We start from the raw sequence: 18901 nt of genomic DNA, 5'->3' as shown, positions 1-18901 counted from the left end.
CTGCAAAGGTTCGAGGTCAGCTGTGCAGAGAACCCAGGATGCTGCTTTCTCAAAGGGAGGAGAGGATGAAGAAAAGAATAAGGGCCAGACAGATCTTTTCATTCACGCAGACTAAAACCGGGTAACAATGCCCTCAACCTTCTGCTACTTGTCCATTAAGGAGCCTGAGGTGCAGCCACCACAGGGCCGATAGAGAATGAATCGAGCCTCCTGTGTGTCACGTCTTGCAGGTAGTGGGCCGTGAAGGTGGTCTGGCGCTTCCCCACCCCACCATGAAGGACCTGCGTCACTGAATAATTTTTCTTGAAGGCCAGGGACGTAGCTATGCCCGACATCATGCGCTCTAGGGCGACGTGACGGAGGAGGGTCAGGATTCAAGGCCAGATGTATCACCTTGCGAATCCAGGCCGAGATGGTATTCCTGGTGACCCTCCTCTTCGTCCTCCCGGTGCTCACGAACAGGGCTCGCACCTGGGGACGAACTGCAGCTGTTCTTTTAAGATACAACCTCAGACTCCTCATTGGGCACAGTAGGAGATGGTCTGGGTCATCTGTTACAGAACGGAGACTCGAAACCTGGAAAGAATCGAACCTAGGGTCCGGCACTCCCGGATTCTGAGTCTTGGCAACAAACTCAGGGACGAAGCTGAACGTTACCTCCCCCCATCCCCTTGAATGGGCGATGTCGTGTATACAAGAGACCATGTAGCTCACTGACTCACTTGGTCGAGGCCAAAGCTAGCAGGGAAACCGTCTTCCGGGTAAGGTGGCGATCTGAAGCCTGGCGTAATTGTTCGTAGGGAGGTCTCTTCAGAGACCTAAGAACTCGAACCACGTTCCATGGAGGAGGTTTCATTTCCGACTGAGGGCAGGTAAGTTCATAAGTCCGTATGACAAGGGAAAGTTCCAGCGAGGAAGAAATGTCTATTCCTTTAAGCCTGAAGGCAAGACTTAAGGCTGAGCGATAGCCTTTCACTGCCGAGACTGAAAGGCGCATTTCCTCCCGCAAATACACGAGGAACTCCGCTATTGCTGGAATAGTGGCATCGAGGGGAGAGATACCCCTTCCACGACACCAACCACAGAAGACTTGCCACTTCGCCTGGTAGACCCCTGCGGATGACTTGCACAGGTGACCAGACATCCTGTTCGCAACTTGTTGCGAAAATCCTCTCTCTGTGAGGAGATGCTGGATAGTCTCCAGGCGTGAAGTCGAAGCGAAGCTATGGCTTTGTGGAAGATGTTGGCGTGTGGTTGTTTGAGTAGCTCGTGACGTGGAGGGAGCTCTCTCGGAATCTCCGTGAGGAGTTGCAGAAGGTCCGGGAACCATTCTGCATGATGCCATAGTGGAGCTATCAAGGTCATTGAAAGATTGACCGATATTCTGGTCTTGTTGAGCACCCTGCTCATCAGACAGAACGGGTGAAAGGCGTACACATCGACGTTGTCCCACCGTTGTTGGAAGGCATCCTCCCAGAGAGCCTTGGGGTCCAGGACTGGGGAGCAGTACTGCAGGAGCTTGAAATTCAGCACTGTAGCGAACAGATCCACAGTCAGGGAACCCCACAAAGTAAGGACTGTGTTGGCTACTTGAGGATCCAAAGACCACTCGGTACTCACTATCTACGTCGCTCTGCTCAGACTGTCGGCGAGCACATTCCTTTTGCCTGGAATGAAGCGAGCCGCTAGAGAGATCGAGTGGACTTCGGACCATCTCAGGATCTCTACTGCAAGATGGGATAGCTATTCCGAAAAGGTACCTCCCTGCTTGTTGATATAAGCCACCACTGTGGTGTTGTCGCTCATCACCACCACAGAGTGGCCCGGCAGGACTTGGTGGAACTTCTGAAGTGCCAGGAACACGGCCTTCATTTCTAGCAGGTTTATGTGAAGGTACTTTTCTGATTCTGACCACAGGCCTGAGGTCCTGTGGTTCAGAACGTGGGGCCCCCACCCTTTCTTTGATGCGTCCGAGAACAACATCAAATCCGGGGGAAGGACGAGAAGATCCACTTCCGTTCGTAGGTTCTCGTCCGCCACCCACCACTGGAGGTCCGTCCGTTCCGCAGGACCCATAAGGATAAAAGTGTCCGGGGAATCGTGACTTTGATTCCACCGGGACTTGAGTCGCCACTGGAGGGATCTCATTCTGAGACAACCGTTGGGAACGAGACGGGCCAGGGAGGAGAGGTGGCCGAGGAGACGTAGCCACGATTGGGCTGGGAGTTCTTCTCGAATGAGGAAAGGTCTCGCAACCTTCCTCAGCCTTGCTATCCTGTCGTCTGATGGGAAGGCTTTGTGGAGATTGGTGTCTATGACCATGCCTAGATATACCAGTTTCTGAGGGGGCTGCAGAGAGGACTTCTCGAGATTTACCATGATCCCTAGATCCTGGCAAACTTTGAGGAGCTTGTCTCGGTGGCGAAGAAGGGTTACCTCCGAGTCAGCTAGGATCAGCCAGTCGTCCAGATAACGAAGGAGATGGATGCCGATCCTGTGAGCCCACGAAGAGATGAGGGTGAACACTATGGTGAACACCTGAGGGGCTGTGGAGAGACCTAAACACAGCACCTTGAACTGGTAGATCTTGTTGTCTAGGCAAAATCTTAGGTACTTCCTTGAAGACGGATGAACTGGGATCTGGAAGTACGCGTCCTTCAGGTCCAGTGTACACATGAAGTCTTGTGGTCGCACTGCGAGTCTGACCGTGTCTGCCGTCTCCAAACTGAACGGAGTCTGCTTGACAAACCCGTTCAGGGTTGAGAGGTCGATGACTGGTCTCCAGCCTCCAGATGCCTTTCTCACAAGAAAGAGTCGACTGTAGAAGCCTGGGGACCCGTCTACAACCTCCTGGAGAGCGTCCTTCTTCAACATGGTCTGGACTTCTGCCCAAAGGGCTTGCCCTCCTGCCAATCCCATGGCAAGAGAGCTCAACGACACTGGATTCGCTGTCAGGGGAGGTAGAGAGGCTGTGAACGGGACGCGATAACCCAGAGCGATCACGGAAATCATCCAGGCATCTGCCCCGAGTTGCTGCCACCTTGTCGCGCAACTTTGTAGGTATCCCCCCACTGGTGGACATGCAGGGGGACTGCCAACCCTAGTGTTTACGGCCTCGGCTGTTACCTCTAGGGTTCTTGCCTCCCTTAGAGGACTTCTTGCTCCTTCTGCTCTTGGCAGGAAAGGGCTTAGACACCTTCGGCTTCGCTGCAGTGGTCTTCTTCGTGTCCTTAGCTGGACGGGGCTGTTAAGCCGCTGGAGGTTTGTAGGGCCTCGATGTCAGGGCCCTATGGATGAGGGAATCCTGGTTGGACTTCCTCCACCTCTCAGCGGTAAGCTCCACGTCCTTAGGCTCAAACAAACTCTTACCGAACACAGAAGAGTGTCTGAGCCTGCTAACCTCCGAACTGGAAACCTTCTGGTGGAACCTCTCGGCCACAGCGTCCCGACGTTTGAGAATCGTATTGGCCCACAAGCTCGAGACTTGGTGGGTCAGAAACTCAATGGTCCATGTGCCTGAAAGTAAGAAAGTCTCCAGTGCCTTCCTGGTGCTTTCTTTGGACAGGTCTTCAGACCGCATCAGGATATCCAGAGACCCCAGCCAGATGTCAAGCCACGAAGTTGCCTGCATGGCACACTTAGCGACCTTCTCCTGGCTTAGGATTTCAGTAGCTGAGTAGGACACGTGCCGGTTGGAGAGTCTCTCTAGAGGGACTCCCCCGGTGAGTTCTTCCTCGGAGTAATGCATCGGAAGACCCAAACAAGACTCCTCAAGGATCTCAAAGTACCTACTCTGATGGACTCGAGGAGGAGGGAGGAGCTTGTTACCGGCGCTGGATCTGCTGGAGGAGGCAAGCTCAGAGAGCTGGCCCTCAACCTTGTCCCTGACACTCTTCATCCCCTGAGACCAAGGCAAAGCTGCACTGGCCCTAGAGGGTTTCTGGGTGCCGTAGACATGGTTCAAGACCGTGTCCTTACCTTCACGAGGAGGGATCTCAGGGTCTGTGATCCCGTTGAGGTTCCTCATGAGGGTCAGGACTTGCCAGAATGCGTGTTCTGACTCTTGGTGCTCTCCTCCTGAAGGACTGGCAGCGAAGTCTCCCGTCCCAAGTGGCTCTTCCTGGGGGGGACACGTGGACATCCTTGGAAGGTCTAGATGGCTCCTGCCTGACCCTTGTTGACAATTTAGGGATCATCTTAAGACTCCTTCGGTCCCCTCCTGGGCGGGATACAGGACTCAAGTAACAATGGGTGTAGGCTCTTTTCCATCCCTGGACGAGAAGACTTCTCAGGGAGAGGCGAAGCTTCCCCCATTGGTGCAATGCGGGAACGGTCCGGCTCGTCCGACTTTCCTGAGGATGGGTAATCCTCATCCGCAGGGGAGGGAAAGAAAGTCTGGGGGGGGGGGGAAGGAGCCTTGCACAAGGATCTGCGAGGAGACAAAATAGGCCTTGGAGGTGTTTCCACGGGAGAGACTCCTCTCTTCCTCTTCAGGGGGGAGGAAGCTGCCACTGATTTGTGACCCATGTCAGAGAGGGTGGGCTTCATAGCCTGTACAAGGGCTCTGACCAGGGTACCGAACCAGGGCTGCTGGCTGACAGTCACGCTGTCAGACACTCCCTCTGGAGGGAAGGGGATCGTTCGATCCCTTGGAGGAGTCAACAAATGCGGGTTCGCCTGCGAAGCTGGAAAGAAAGAGTCCTTAGACCTGTCCGGGAACCGCCCCTCCTCAGGCGAGCGCGCTGGTCTGCGCTTGCGGGGAGGGGAACGAGATGAAGACCTATCCGCCTGGCGACGCTCGCGCAGGTCGCGTGATGGGCCCTAGTCAGGACCGCGCGCGAAAGGATCACGTGCCACAGGAATCTCGCGCTCACGCGGGCGCGCGCGCATCGGCGTGGGTGAGAGAGGGTGGTGGAGCGGGCGCGAGGGCGCGGTGGCGCGTAGGCGAGGTTACAGGCGCGTGGGAGCTATGGCGCGGAGGAGATGGTGCAGCCGCGCGGGCGCAGGGGCGCGCAGGAGATGGAGCGGGCGCGCGTAGGAGATGGCGATGGCGTGTGGCGCGCAGGAGCCGGAACGGGAGGCAGCCGGATGCGAGGACGCGCAGCATCCTGATGCGGCACTAGAGGGCGCGAGAGGACAGGGGCGCCTGAGCGCATATCCGGGAGAACCGGGCGAGGGCGTGAGAGCACTGGTTCAGGATAGCGCGAGGAAGGGATGGCGCGTTGGTAGGCGCTGGTCCGAAAGGACAGGCATACTCGCCTGTGGGCGCGCAGGTGATCGTGGGCGCGCATCAGGATGTGGACGCACTGGTGTGCGCTGCTGCGGTGGGCGAGCAGGCCGCGCGGTTTGATGAGGGCGCACAGGTGTGCGCTGGAGGGTTGCATGGGGCGCCTTGACAACTGGAACAGGGCGTGCAACCAGAGCGTCGCGCGCGGATGGAACGCGTGCAGGATCGCGCCCGCGGATGGAACGCGTGCAGGATCGCGCGCAGATGGAACGCGTGCAGGATCGCGCGGTCTGGAAGGAGAGCCCTGGGGTGCCTGTGAGTGCCCGTGCGCTAGCTTAGGCGCCTCCTGGGCGGCGCGTTGCGATGTGGAAGCGCGTTGGCCAGCGCGTGAGCGCTGAAACTGGAACAGCGCGTGGGCACGCTTTGCGCCTAACTCCAGACGAGCGCTGCGAGTCCAGAAGAACCTGTGAGCGCCTGTGCGCTAGCGTAGGAACCTCTTGAACTGCACGCGACGAGGCAGGAACCGGGGAACGATGGGGTGCCGGTGGGTTCGTGTGCGCAGGTGGGCGCTGGCGCGCTGTCACAGGAACTGCTGGAGGGCGCCGGGGAGCAGAAGGATGTGGGCGCTCAGGGGAACCGTGGCGCGTAGCAGGAACAGGGGCACGCATGCGTACAGGGGAGCGCTGTGGCGCTAAGACAGGAACAGCGGCAGCAGCAGGAGGGCGCGCAAGAAGAACCTGGCGCTTGAGGGCAAGAGGCGCGGTTTGGCGCTCAAGGCCCTTAAGCCCCGAAGTGCCCGGTGCCTGCGCAATGGCAGGATCAGGTGGCGCGCAACACGCATCCGCAACATCGAAGGGTGACGGCAAGTCCGCTGGTCTGGAGGAAGACTGGTCACTGTGTCCCGAAGGACAACCATCATCCGAAGGGGATCGCGAACGATCCCCGGATAGGTCTAAGGTGGTAGCTGGCAGGGTCGGCGAACAGCGAGTCCTCTCCTCCGCAGAGGACTGTGGTGACGACGAGCCGAAGAGGCGCCTCCTAACTCCCTTGTGAGGGGAAGGAAGGCTTATATGCCCACTAGGGGCCGTGGGATCAGCAGGCAGACCATCAAGGGGCCTCCGAAGAGGAGTCTCTGTAAGTGAACTCTCCCAAGGGGGAGAATCACCGGCAGGAGAGACCGTGGGACTTAGATCCTCCCTTGAAAGGTGTTCGGAGGGGGAATCTAAGCCGTCAGCTACCTCAGCAACAGGAACGGGGGTTTGACTAGACCCACGAGATGTCTCCGTCACAACAACGTCAACCACAGACAGAGGATCTATCCCTGCTGTAGTTGGCGATTGTTTGACAGCTGCACCAAGTTTGATCATGTCAAACAGGGCTTCCTTGGAGGGCAAACCCTGCAGCCCCAAGGAAGCCCAAAGCTGTAACAAATCACGATTAGACATATTCAAATCCTCCTCCGGGGGAGGAGGGGCAGCCGCCTCGCTATGGCAGGTGACTACCTCTCCCGTACCCCGGGATCGGTCAACAGCAATACGGTCTACGCTAACACTCGCCGGCCTCTCGGAAGAGACCGCTCGAGGGGGAGCTTCAAAGGAGGAAAGGGCTACGGAAGAATTCGTCCTGGAATTTTCTCTCTTCAAAGAAGCCTCTGAAGGAGAAAGATCCCTTTTAGACTTTTTCTTCCCGCGCCGGGCAAACCTCTCCCACTGGGAGGTAGACCACTCCCTACATTCTATACACACAATGCCACTATCACACCACTGGCCCCTACAGTGAGGACATAAGGTGCGGGGATCGGTGTCGACCGCCGACATAAAGGTCCCACATGGGCGACCGGGAAGTCCAGGGCATGTACGCATAATAGTAGAGGCCAACTTCAAACACACTGGAAAAGAAAAAACAAAAACAGATTAAATATGGCAGTCAAAGCGAGGGAGACAGCAGACAGGTCTGTTCTCTGCCCGAGCCAAAAGTAAAGTGAAGCATTCACCGGTGTGTGTGTGTGTGTGTGTGTGTGGGGGGGGGGGGGGGGGGTAAGCTAGCTACCCCTCCCTACCCCCCGCTAACTAGCGGCGGGGTAGTAAACCCTCGTTAAAACTTTTATGGCTCGTCATTCAGCTACGCCGAAGTAATTACCCCATGTAAATAGCGTGGTTTGCATTTCGGTTACGGAACAAATATAATTTACATTCCTTAAATATGTCATCCAAGGTCAAAAAATGAAAGCATGTTACGCTCAGCTGCTCGTTTTGATATTACCCCAAATGTTGAGCAAATATAGTAGGCCTGTAGTCTACACGATTTGATGTGGATTTGCTCGAGTTTATGCTTCAGGAAAAATTTTATTAGTATGTTACGGGGTAGTTAAACTGTATTTCTCTTTTACATATGACCCCGAGTTAATTTCTAATAATATTATTGGTGATATCATTACAAATGTAGCTGCTACATTAGTCAAAGGTAGTAAATAATGCAACAAGGCCAAGAGCTCCATATAGGGAAAGAAGCCCATAAGAAAGAGAAATAAATGAACCTGTAATCAATGTTTGTAAGTAAGAAAGAGACAATGCATTGGGAAATCTTAAGAAAATTTCTAAATAAAAAAAACAAAGTTGACTACAAGATACAGAGTTATAAATCACTTACAGAGCTAAATTTTGATGAATAACTAAGAATTTATACTCAAAGTCATTCACATCAAGGTATGAGATAACTTACCTCGACACATGTTTCGATCTCTGGATAATCCATCATAGTCTGGAGAACAATCTGCAGTAAAAAATATAAATGTTGAAAAAGGTTTGTGTAAGTGATTTTCATGACATTTACTGGCATACAATATATACTACTCAGATTATGCACTATGCCCTAAGAACTAATACGTTAAGACTCAAAAGTCTGTAAAACTGACAATGCAAAATACTCAAAAAGCAGTTAAGTCTGAATATATGTAATTAAAAGGTACAGATTAAAACTGGTTACAAACTTTGGTTAAGAAACGACCACTCAGTGTTGATTATGGTCCCAAACTACTGTATAACAGAACTCCTCTAGCTTTATGGCCTAAATCCGCACAATAACTTTTAAAAGTAATGTATATCTTCTTAACTGTACAAGCCCAAGTCCTGTAGAATATGGATGTGTCTTCAGCAGTACTGGAACTACCATTGAATCATTAACCCTTTTACCTCCAGGCTATTTGGAAATTTCCAACCCTTAACCCCCAGGGGGTTATATTTTTTCCCAGCACATTTTGCAGTATATTTTTTTTTAAATTGCCCTAACAGCCTTAATTTTTGTCATAGAGAGGTCAGGTTGGTCTCATTCTCTTGGAAAATGCCCGAATTTTCTCTAAAAATTATCAAAATATGAAAAAAAAATTTTTATAGCATTTTTTGCAAGGACGTACGGGTACGTCCATGGGGGTAAAGGGATGGCTTTTGTGAAATGTACCAGTACGTCCTTTGGGGGTAAAAGGGTTAATAAGGCAGCTGGTTACTGTACTGTCTTGTTTCTCCTCTTCTTGTTTTGTTAAAGTTTTTATAGTTTATATAAGAACAATTTATTTCAATGTTGTTGCTGTTCTTAAAATATTTTATCTTAATTGTTAATTACTTTTCTTATTTCCTTGTTTCCTTTCTTCACTGAGCTATTTTCCCTGTTGGAGCCCCTGGGCTTATAGCATCCTGCTTTTCCAACTAGGGTTGTAGCTTAGCAAGTAATAATAATAATAATAATAATAATAATAATAATAATAATAATAATAATAATAATAATGTTGTGCGAGGGAAATGCCCGTCCCAACAGCCTATCAAAGAAGAGCCACTTTTGTCATTAGGCCTAGGTGGAAACCTAATTCAAAGGACTCAAGTTTGTACTTCTAACTAAATACAAATTGCTTTTAAAATTAATTTCTTCCTACATGTATAGAAACATTTCCACCTTCAAAATTGAGACTCAGTGGTGGGAAGTTTTCTAGAAATGAACTGGAAGATTTCTTCCTTCCTATAGAGGAACAAGGGATGTGACTCCAACAGCCTCAGTAAGTACTGTCCTTAACGGGAGATAGCAATGGCTGTGTCAAACAAGGCACATCAAAAGAAATTTTTGGTAAGACACCAACCCACCCTCCATCTTATCAGGAGAATGGAAAAGATGCTTCTTGGCAGATTTAGCCTAAAAGGAAAACGCTTTTTCGTGTAACTCATCAAAAGGAAAACGCTTTTTCGTGTAACTCGTCAGCAACAGACGTATGGCTGGCATGTAACAGTTACGGCCGTTGCATCCCTTCAAAAGAAGAATAAGAAAGAGGTAGAAGAGTCAGCAATTCCTGCTCAACACTTACGCATACTAAGATGTGTGAGAGAGCTAATGACCAAAGGAAAACACTTTCAGCTCCAAGAATTCTAACATTTAAACCAAAAAGCTACTGATAGGGCTAAGCTTGTGAGTCCTTACTTGAGATGGCAGAGGTATCAATAACCAAAGCTGCATCTGCAAGCAAGCAGCCTCCACGCCAGAAGGATCAGTACCTGGATATTTCCTTTTTGTTCCAACTCGGGCTAATGAAACAGCTCCACATGGAAAGTGTCAAGTCCTCTTCAAACACCAATGCACTGTCCCTAACTTGACACAGGACAAGGGGAAGGGCAACAATGGGTGTTCAAGACTGGTTGGTACCGAGTCTATCACTGTCTGAAATAATGGAGGCAACAGAACCCCCCTCCCTCAAACGTTTGACATCATGAAGTGCCTGAAATTCTCCTACTTTCTGATATTGAGAAGAGAGACTGTCTTGACGGAAAGAACATTCCCTCATCACGTTGACAGTAAGCGCATGTGCCATTGCTCTGAAGATGACCATCCCACCTGAGGACCCAAGTCCCAGGATAGGCAAGACTGCTCAAAGCTTCCTTTGTGCATGGGCAATCAGGGTAGGAGGGATCCTCACATTATTGAGATGCCTCTCCTTTTCAATTCTCTTGTACATACACATACATATACCAAAGGCACTTCCCCCAATTTTGGGGGGTAGCCGACATCAACAAGAAACAAAACAAAAAAGGGGACCTCTCTTTGTTGCTGTCTCACAGGATTTTTTATACAGGAGAGGGGGTTCCCAGCCCCCTCGTCCCGTCCCTTTTAGTCGCCTCTTACGACACGCAGGGATAACGTTGGCGCTATTCTAATTGTTTTATGCCCCCGCGGCCACAGGGGGCAAAAGAGAATCACAAAAGAGATATCTAGAAGAAAACTCCTTATGATGCCCTCTTTAGGTAAGCAATATACAATACTGCTTGAAGGGAGAGCCCACTCCAACAAGGAGGAGGGATCTAAACTATACCTAGGAGCTTCTTTGAAAGAGGAGAGGAAGTCTGTGGTCAGCTAAAAAGTGGTCTAACCAGAGAGAGACATTTTTTATAACCTCTATTGTGGAGTCTCTTTCATGGGACCTACCTAATAAAAGGCAGAACGTCTATTTGGGACAACCACAGTTTCCAACAGAAGAGACCGGGAAGGTAGACGAAAATGTTCTCCTCTACCAGGAAAGTAAAGGTGCAAAACCCCTGATGGGACTGTTGTTTGCTACCGATATGTCAAAAGTATCTGTCATGCAAGGCTCATAGTCCACCTAACCGAGTACTGGGGAAATGGTCGCCAGGCGAGATCAATCATTTCCTCCTGGAGGACTATGATTTCAAGGGTAGCAAATACCCTCCTACCTGACCTGCAATGGTGGTGATTGGTGCACGTGGGACTGGTAATTTATAACCAGTTCCACAGCGGTAGCTGTCACACTCCCCTTGACGGCTAGCAAAGGAATTGGTCAGCAGCCAAGATCCTACACTCCCTCCTGACAGAGTTGAGTCACTCTTCAAGGCCAAGGACATTCTTCCTATTTACCGCAGGAGTGAGCAAGGTCTGTGGAATGTAGTAGTTTCGCCTGGCCCATATAGTTGGTGTTGAGTCCCGACCAAGACCATTCATCGGCATACAATCCACGGAGAAACCTGTCCTATTAGACTCACAACTAGGATGTTTCTCCTATGTCACAACAGGAATGAAGAAGGTAGAAGCAATGTTTACTCTAACAAGGCATATGGATCCCTCTGACCCAACCCTAAAGTAATAGTCAGCAGGCGAGATCTGTAACTTCCTTCCAAAAGAGAGTGAACTCTCGAATTACTAAGGAACATTTTTCTAGAGGCCCGCACCACAATTACTGAAGATTCTTCTTTCTTCGGGACATATGTGACAAGAGCAGGTGTTGGGCATATGGTAACACGGGCATTGGCAACATCTTGCACCCTTTTAGTTGGTTGGGCATTGGCACTACCAACAGGGCAGGCAACTTCCTAGCAGCATTCTTTGGCTTATGGCACAGTGCAGGAATCACCAATAGGGTTACTGGTACTGTGATCACCAATGAACTAACTGTGGTCACCATTGGAATTACTAGCATTAAGGACAAGAGGGGCAAAGTACCCTTAGCTACCAGCTCCCTTACAGAAGACATCAAGGGCCTATCTGGAAAACCTCAGGAAGCTAAGCATTCCTTATACAAATTAGCATCAGCCTGCAAAGCTATGAGAGAGCTTTCAATGCATGCTGGTGTGCAGTGATCACCGGAGAAACTCCACACTCCACCAAACCCAGATAGCACTGATACACATACAAATTCGCCCTACTCCTGAAGCTTACTCTCTGGTGACCAAGCCAGGATCGTATACCTAGAAGCTTCAGCGCTCCGCGACCTCGTTAAGTGCTATACAGTCTCTTCAGCATCCTCTCTGTTGTTGCCAAGTATGGCGCTAGAGAAGTCTCAGTCTTCCGTTTCCTCCTCAAAAATAAACCTAACACTGAACAGCAAGCCACAATTTGCACTCAGTACATGGGGATGATTACAAACAATCATGCCCCCTACAAAAGACTCAGAGTGTGTGTGTGGATCTACAACCGATCTAACCATAAACCAATTCTACATTTTCCCTTTCTCCTGCATTATATATTGTTGCATCACTTCCATAATTGATGCTAACAATGAACCATTCACTCTGTGAAGAAAGAAAAAAAGATCAAACATTGTGGAGGATTAATTTTATTTTAATTTATTTTTTTGTTTGCCAAATCAAGAGTGAGAGAGAGAGAGAGAGAGAGAGTGTGTGTGTGTGTGAGTGTGTTTATTTTAGTTTTGTCAGAGAGAGAGAGAGAGAGAGAGAGAGAGAGAGAGAGAGAGAGAGAGAGAGAGAGAGAGAGAGAGAGAGAGAGTGTTTACAGTATTGGCTTTAGTTTTGTCACAGAGAGAGAGAGAGAGAGAGAGAGAGAGAGAGAGAGAGAGAGAGAGAGAGAGAGAGAGAGAGAGAGAGAGAGAGAGAGAGAGAGAAAGTGTTTACAGTATTGGCTTTAGTTTTGTCACAGAGAGAGAGAGAGAGAGAGAGAGAGAGAGAGAGAGAGAGAGAGAGAGAGGAGAGAGAGAGAGAGAGAGAGAGAGAGAGAGTGTGGGTGTTTATTTACTTAAGTTTTGTCAAACCGCAAGAGAGAGGAAGTGTTTATTTGCTTAGTTTTGAGAGAGAGAGAGAGAGAGAGAGAGAGAGAGAGAGAGAGAGAGAGAGAGAGAGAGAGAGAGAGAAAGAGAGAGAGAGTTTATTTGCTTTAGTTTTGTCAGAGAGAGAGAGAGAGAGAGAGAGAGAGAGAGAGAGAGAGAGAGAGAATTTCATTTGCTTAGTTTTGCTAGATCGCGCGTGCGCGAGAGAGTATGTGTGTATGTGCGTTTGTGTGTGCGTGTTTTGTGTGTCCGCGGTGCGCGCCGAAGAACAAGGGTAGTTTGCGAATGATTGGTTGTTGGAAAGATTGTTGGTATATTTGAGGTTGTTTGTTTACGTTTTTTAGCTAGGATAGGCGATGATGAATGTCTTGGGCGAAAGCATTGGATCTCGGACTGTGGAAGGAGTCGGTTGTTATTTTTTTTGTTCTTCGAAAGCCGGCTGTTTAGTGTTTTTTTATATTCTGAGTAAGTACTGTTTTTATTTATTTGTGTTAGGCGCGTTCATGAGTGATAGAAAGTTTATTATTTATCTTTGATTATAGTACGATAGTTTAGTTAATTAGGAGTTTTCGTAAGCGTTTTTTTCTTTTTTATTGCAGGCCGTAATTCCTCCTTTAGGCTCCTTTAGACTCCTTGGAGGTTTAGTTTGGCCTGGAAGGTGGTGTTTGCCAGCCGTGTGCTTTGTATGAATAGCTTGATGATGACGACCTGGACCGTACAATGAACATAGTTAGACTGCGGATATTTATATAAATAGAGAATTTGAGCGTTGACGACCCGGCTGGAAATAGATTTATTCCTTATGATTATGATGATGATGATGATGATGACATAATGATGATGAACACCGATAATGTGAATGGACAGTCGAATTGACTAGTTATTGTTTGCCTGGAAGTTGTGGCAATTGGCTACAAGGATTGTTGCCAGTGTGTGGAGTCTGTGGACTACGGTTACCACACAACTTATATATTTAATATTTTGGCGTTCTCGCTTATGTTGGTGTTAGATGTGATTTATTTCTGGGTTGTGGTATACGATTGGGTTTAATATTAAGTTATTTATTTTAGTGTGTGGGTAAGTGTTTTTCGGTACTGTGTGTGGGTAAGTGTTTTTCGGTACTGTGTGTGGGTAAGTGTTTTTCGGTACTGTATGTGGACTGACGGTGTTGGGTTTATGTAAAGGATACTATTTTTTTCGATTATTGGTGAGTTCTGTGTACCCACACACACAGCTATAATATATAAATATAAAAGTGCTATTTCTGTCTGTTTTTGTGTTAAGTTTGTTTAATGATGTGTGATTTTTGTTTTTGTTTTGTTGCAGTAAATATAGTTTTAAGGTTATGTTTTGTTTGTTTTTCCCTTCGAGCAACAGTCCAGTTTGAAGTAAAGTAAGGGGAAAGTTTGTATTGTGGGATATTTTGGAAGTAGAGTGATTAAGGGTGTGGGGGTTGTTTTTGTTGACATCCCGCCACAACATCCTTTGGATAAGACGTAAAGTATGTCCATGATCATTGTGATCAAAGACAAAAGTAGCGTCTTTGACATGAGAGTGGGCGGAGCTACTCACACACTCATCATCTGTCGTTACCTACCTCGTTAACGAATTCAACACCAGTTCCAGCTCAATTGAAGACCTTCTCTATTTTAAGGGATGAAAGGTTTGTATAAATAAAGGAACAAATCAAAATGCGCTCACCTCCATAGTTGAATAATCCACTTGGTCAACTTTGTTCCCAACCAAAATAACAGGCGTGTGATGTTGCTGACCTAAAGTTGATCTAATGAAAGGAAGCCAATGGCCTGTCACCCTATCCAGAGTATCTTCATCGTCGACGCTATACACGATGCATATAACATCTGCATGGTTCACTTCCCCACGTAACTGATCTACACTTTGTTCTCGTTCTGTAACATAAACCATAAAACTTCATTATACATAAATAAAAGGATAAAAGTATAAAGAAAAAGTCGGTAAATATAAAGTTTGGAATAATTTCTATGCTATACTGTCATGAACCATTTTCTTTCTAAATACAGTATTCATCAGTACTGTAGCTTGTTAACCCCTAAAGTCCTGGAACTTCTTATTTCTACAAAATGGTGTAAAAATTATTTATTTTTGTACAGGATTTTGAGATAGTCAAACTTTTTAGTTCCTTTGGTCACTGCAACCTCACCATCTATGTAAGCTAAGGATGGGAGGGATTGGGAGAGCCTATAGATATAGCTGCTGAGTCATCAGCAGCCACAGACTGGCCCTCCTTGGTCCTAGCTTGGGTGGAGAGGGGGCTTGGGTGCTGATCATTTGTATATGTGGTCAGTCTCTGGGACATTGTAATGCTTAATAGGGCAATGTTACTGTCCCTTCCCTCTGTCATTCATGAGTGGCCTTTAAACCTTAAGATATTGGATTTTTCAATAACCTTAGAATGTAGTGACCCCGAGTTACTGTCCCTTGCCTCTGCCATTCATGAGTGGCTTTTAAACCTTTAAGCCTTAATATGGTGGATTTTTCAATAACCTTAGAATGTAGTGACCCTGTGTTATTCTAAACCTTATAATAGAGTGACCCAAAATTATCTCCATTTGCTGAGCATCAACAGAATTTTTTCTTTATTTCTGGTTCGCTCATTTCAGCATAATTCATATGCAAAGTCTGAATCAGGTGTCTTTTATATAGTATAAGCAGAGTACCACTGAGTCCCTGCTTTTACAAAAACTCAGATAATGCATTCATCTAGATGGTTCTTTAGACAAGAGGTTACCACTTTTTATTATACTAAAATAATGACTGTTTTGTTCTTTTAATTCACCACTTCAATTATTTCATCTTTGCTACAGGGTTAAATGGGTAAGACTTGCAGGGTTGATTTACTGATTTCCTTCGTACACTGGAATTGTAACAACTATGGTCATTGGCACAATGCCTTGCAGGACATAGCCCCTAGTGCTTTAATTCAGCCATCTTCAAAGTAGGATTCACATCCCATCACTATAGTACCAGGATTCTTTTAAAATGATGTTATAATTGCTTTCATAGACACTTTTTCAGTGCTCATAAGCTGAATGGAAGCAAAATATAACTCTGCTCAGTCAGGCAAAGTAGCCATATATTGTATGTATGCTCTGACTGGCTCAATGGGAATGTTGTAGGGGTGAATTGCTTATTTGACAGTAAGGAGAGTCAAGATGTTAGGTAGTGAATTATAATCGCTCACCCTGGAATGGGCAGGCAATGAGGAAAACTAAGACTAAGCATTGGTCCTGTAGTCAGTTTTTTCTAGTGAGGCAGATTTGCACTGACTTGCATGGGTGCCCTTTTTAACTTGGGAAACGTTTCCTAATAGCTGATTGGTCAGAAGTATTTTTGTCCAAATACTTCCGACCAACCAGCTATCAGGAAACTTTCCGAGCTAAAAGGGCACCCCTGCGAGTCGGTGCAAATGTGCCTCACTAAAAAAAAAAAATTGACTATAGTTTGGTGGTTCTCTCTCCCAAGTGTGGTACTTTTTTTTGGAGAATGCATTATGATATACAGTAAGTACTATTAGCATTCATTTTGATTCCCTCTGCTCTTCAATGATTGATGTCCATGATGTGTCTGTCTGATTATGGCAACATCCATTATGCTGCAGAACACTGTTTTGTCTCTTACCACCGCGCTGGATATCAGATTGTATTTCAAATTTTCCCAAATAACATTTGCTCACCCCTTCAAAAACCTACAACAGCTAATATAGATGAACTTGTCATGTATTTAATACAATTGTATAATTTTGTGTGCTTTATTTTTAAAGAAAAATAACCCTCATTTCTTCGGAATCCATAATACTATTAACTTTAGTGTATGTTAGCATAGCTACACATTATTAGGCTATGGTTTCAGTTCAACCTAGCCAAGGCTAGCCCAGCCTAGGTTATTCGCTCTACAGTGAGCCCTCGCTACTTCGCGGTTCGACCATCGCGGATTCACGACTTCACGGACTTTTTTCATTAAATACGGCATCCGATTTCATCAGCAAACCATTATTTTTGTGGGAAACATCATTTTATTCTAGAAAATTGCAACTCTTTAAATAGTTAATTGCACATTAAGAAAGCGTGTACTTTTGTTTTTAAATTTCGGGTGTGTTTTAAAAATCGAGTATTGTTGACTTCTTTTTGTTTTACCTTTGGCTGTGATCAGATCAGCTGACGTCTAGCTGCCGGTCTCAAGAATATGCGCGTATGAAGTATTGTTTATACCATTTCTTAACTTATTCAAACCATCTATACAGTTGATATTACAAAAGCACCAATGTGTTATAATCTATCATATTTTTTTGTTTATTACATTTAAAACAACACACACACACACACACACACACATACACACTCTCTCTCTCTCTCTGTGTAGGCTACTTTTCCCTACCTCTCATTCCTTGCCTCTATCTCACTAACAAAAGAAATCTTTGTTGCTTCACAAAGTTTCATTTATATTGAAAATCAATCATGATTCAATTTTCCTTACTTTCTCCAATCTCGCACTATGTCACATCAAAAGTTATAGCGGTAACTTAATTGTTCGACAACTTTAAAAATCGGCCTAGTACTTGCTTCTTCTCTTATTTTTTTTTTCAGATGGTTTCATAATTGAGGGGGGTACAAGTTGATTTATAACTGAAGTTAGGAAAAGTATTTTGGATATGGAATGGAGAATCATCTTTACTAACAGTTTAAAATTATCATAAATTATCTTCCGGTCATTAGCGGCAGTTTGTTATTGTCGATTAAACGCCAAAAAAAAAAAAGAAAAAAAAATTGTTTTCCTGCTTTGCCACATATGTAGGATTTTATATAGATACGGTAAATAATATTTGTAATAACATATTTACTAAAAGCTTTTAATATCATTATTTATCACTTTCATCATGCGCCTTTAATGCCTTCGTTTGTTTATTACGATCGAAGATAGAGCGTTCAGTAAACGAATGGAAGGTTTCCGTTTCAGGCGGCGTCATAAAGAAAAACATTATATAAATGGCATTCATTTCATTTATTTGGAAGTCCTAAGAAAAATTAAGTAAAACATTGGTAATAAAAAAATCAACATATAATCAATACTTGGTAAGATTGCTGTCGATGCAAAAACTAACCTATACACAGGTGTGTAAATGCGTCTGTTTCTTCATTATGATCAGAGATAAACGTAAACAAAACATTGGTTGTTATTTTTTAATCGTGCTATTTGGCGTGTTTAGGAAACGCATGATATAAAATCGCCTTTAATATTTGTGCCTGTTTTAGTTTAGGGTACTGTAGTACATGCATTAAGTGTTCTGTACATTAAAGGGTAGTTTGTTAACAGTACTACGTAAAGGGAAGGTTTTAAAAGTCTGAATATACATGTTAAATAAATACATAAATATGGTGTCCCTACTTCGCGGATTTTCAGCTATCGCGGCCGGATTTGGAACCTATCTACCGCGATAAACGAGGGTTCACTGTACTGGAACTTTAAATTGGATACGAGTTGGACTGCTGTACTGTACTTTGATACTTTGATTTCTTATACTAAAACAAAATTACAAGAAAAAATTTACAATTTTTTTTGGTGCACAAACATATTTTGTTATCTAAATTTTCAACACACGACCTTACCTGAATAGTCTACAATATGTGTAGGCACCTTTTCTGGTGTGACATCTGGAGGGATGGTAATTTCTTCGGCTCGCGAGGGGACTTGCTCAGGAAACTCTTCTGATACAAGAGAAAGGATGAGCGATGTCTTACCAACTCCAGGATCACCCACTAATAAGATGCGAACACCACGTCGATGGCTCCCACCCATATCTCCTGCAAGACAGTGAATCATTTGGGAAAAGAAATACAGTACCAGCAAGATACAACCAAAACTTAATGTTACCTAAAAAAAGATATGTTCTGTACTGTCCTGTAATGGACATCATTGCTCTTATAAACAGAACTAAAAATAGGTTTTTCATAAACATCAGTGAAAACACCATTTTACATTCCCAATGAATCTAAATTTTTAAAATGATTGCCGTTCTTCAAGGACATTCGTTACTTTTGGCAAAAATCCTCTATTCCCCCCACAAAAAGAATTTATAGTAGTACCAG

At 45.9% G+C, this 18901-nt stretch overlaps 2 protein-coding genes across 2 annotated transcripts in view; one reads left to right on the top strand and one right to left on the bottom strand.

The window, feature by feature from the left end:
* Positions 1-18901, top strand: part of LOC137657634 (YTH domain-containing protein 1-like) — a 165040-nt gene that overhangs the window by 36507 nt on the left and 109632 nt on the right. The window lies entirely within an intron of this gene.
* LOC137657972 (mitochondrial Rho GTPase-like) overlaps positions 1-18901 on the bottom strand; it is a 65349-nt gene that overhangs the window by 32856 nt on the left and 13592 nt on the right. The window contains exons 2-4 of the mRNA XM_068392694.1: positions 18422-18616; positions 14478-14686; positions 7949-7999 (exon numbers count right to left, since the gene is read on the bottom strand). Coding sequence (XP_068248795.1) covers positions 7949-7999; positions 14478-14686; positions 18422-18611 — 450 coding nt within the window. The 5' untranslated portion in view covers positions 18612-18616. The remainder of the gene's footprint in view (positions 1-7948; positions 8000-14477; positions 14687-18421; positions 18617-18901) is intronic.

This window comes from Palaemon carinicauda, chromosome 18 (genome assembly GCF_036898095.1).
Source record: "Palaemon carinicauda isolate YSFRI2023 chromosome 18, ASM3689809v2, whole genome shotgun sequence".
Taxonomy (NCBI): domain Eukaryota; kingdom Metazoa; phylum Arthropoda; class Malacostraca; order Decapoda; family Palaemonidae; genus Palaemon; species Palaemon carinicauda.
This window is presented reverse-complemented; position numbering and strand designations above follow the sequence as displayed.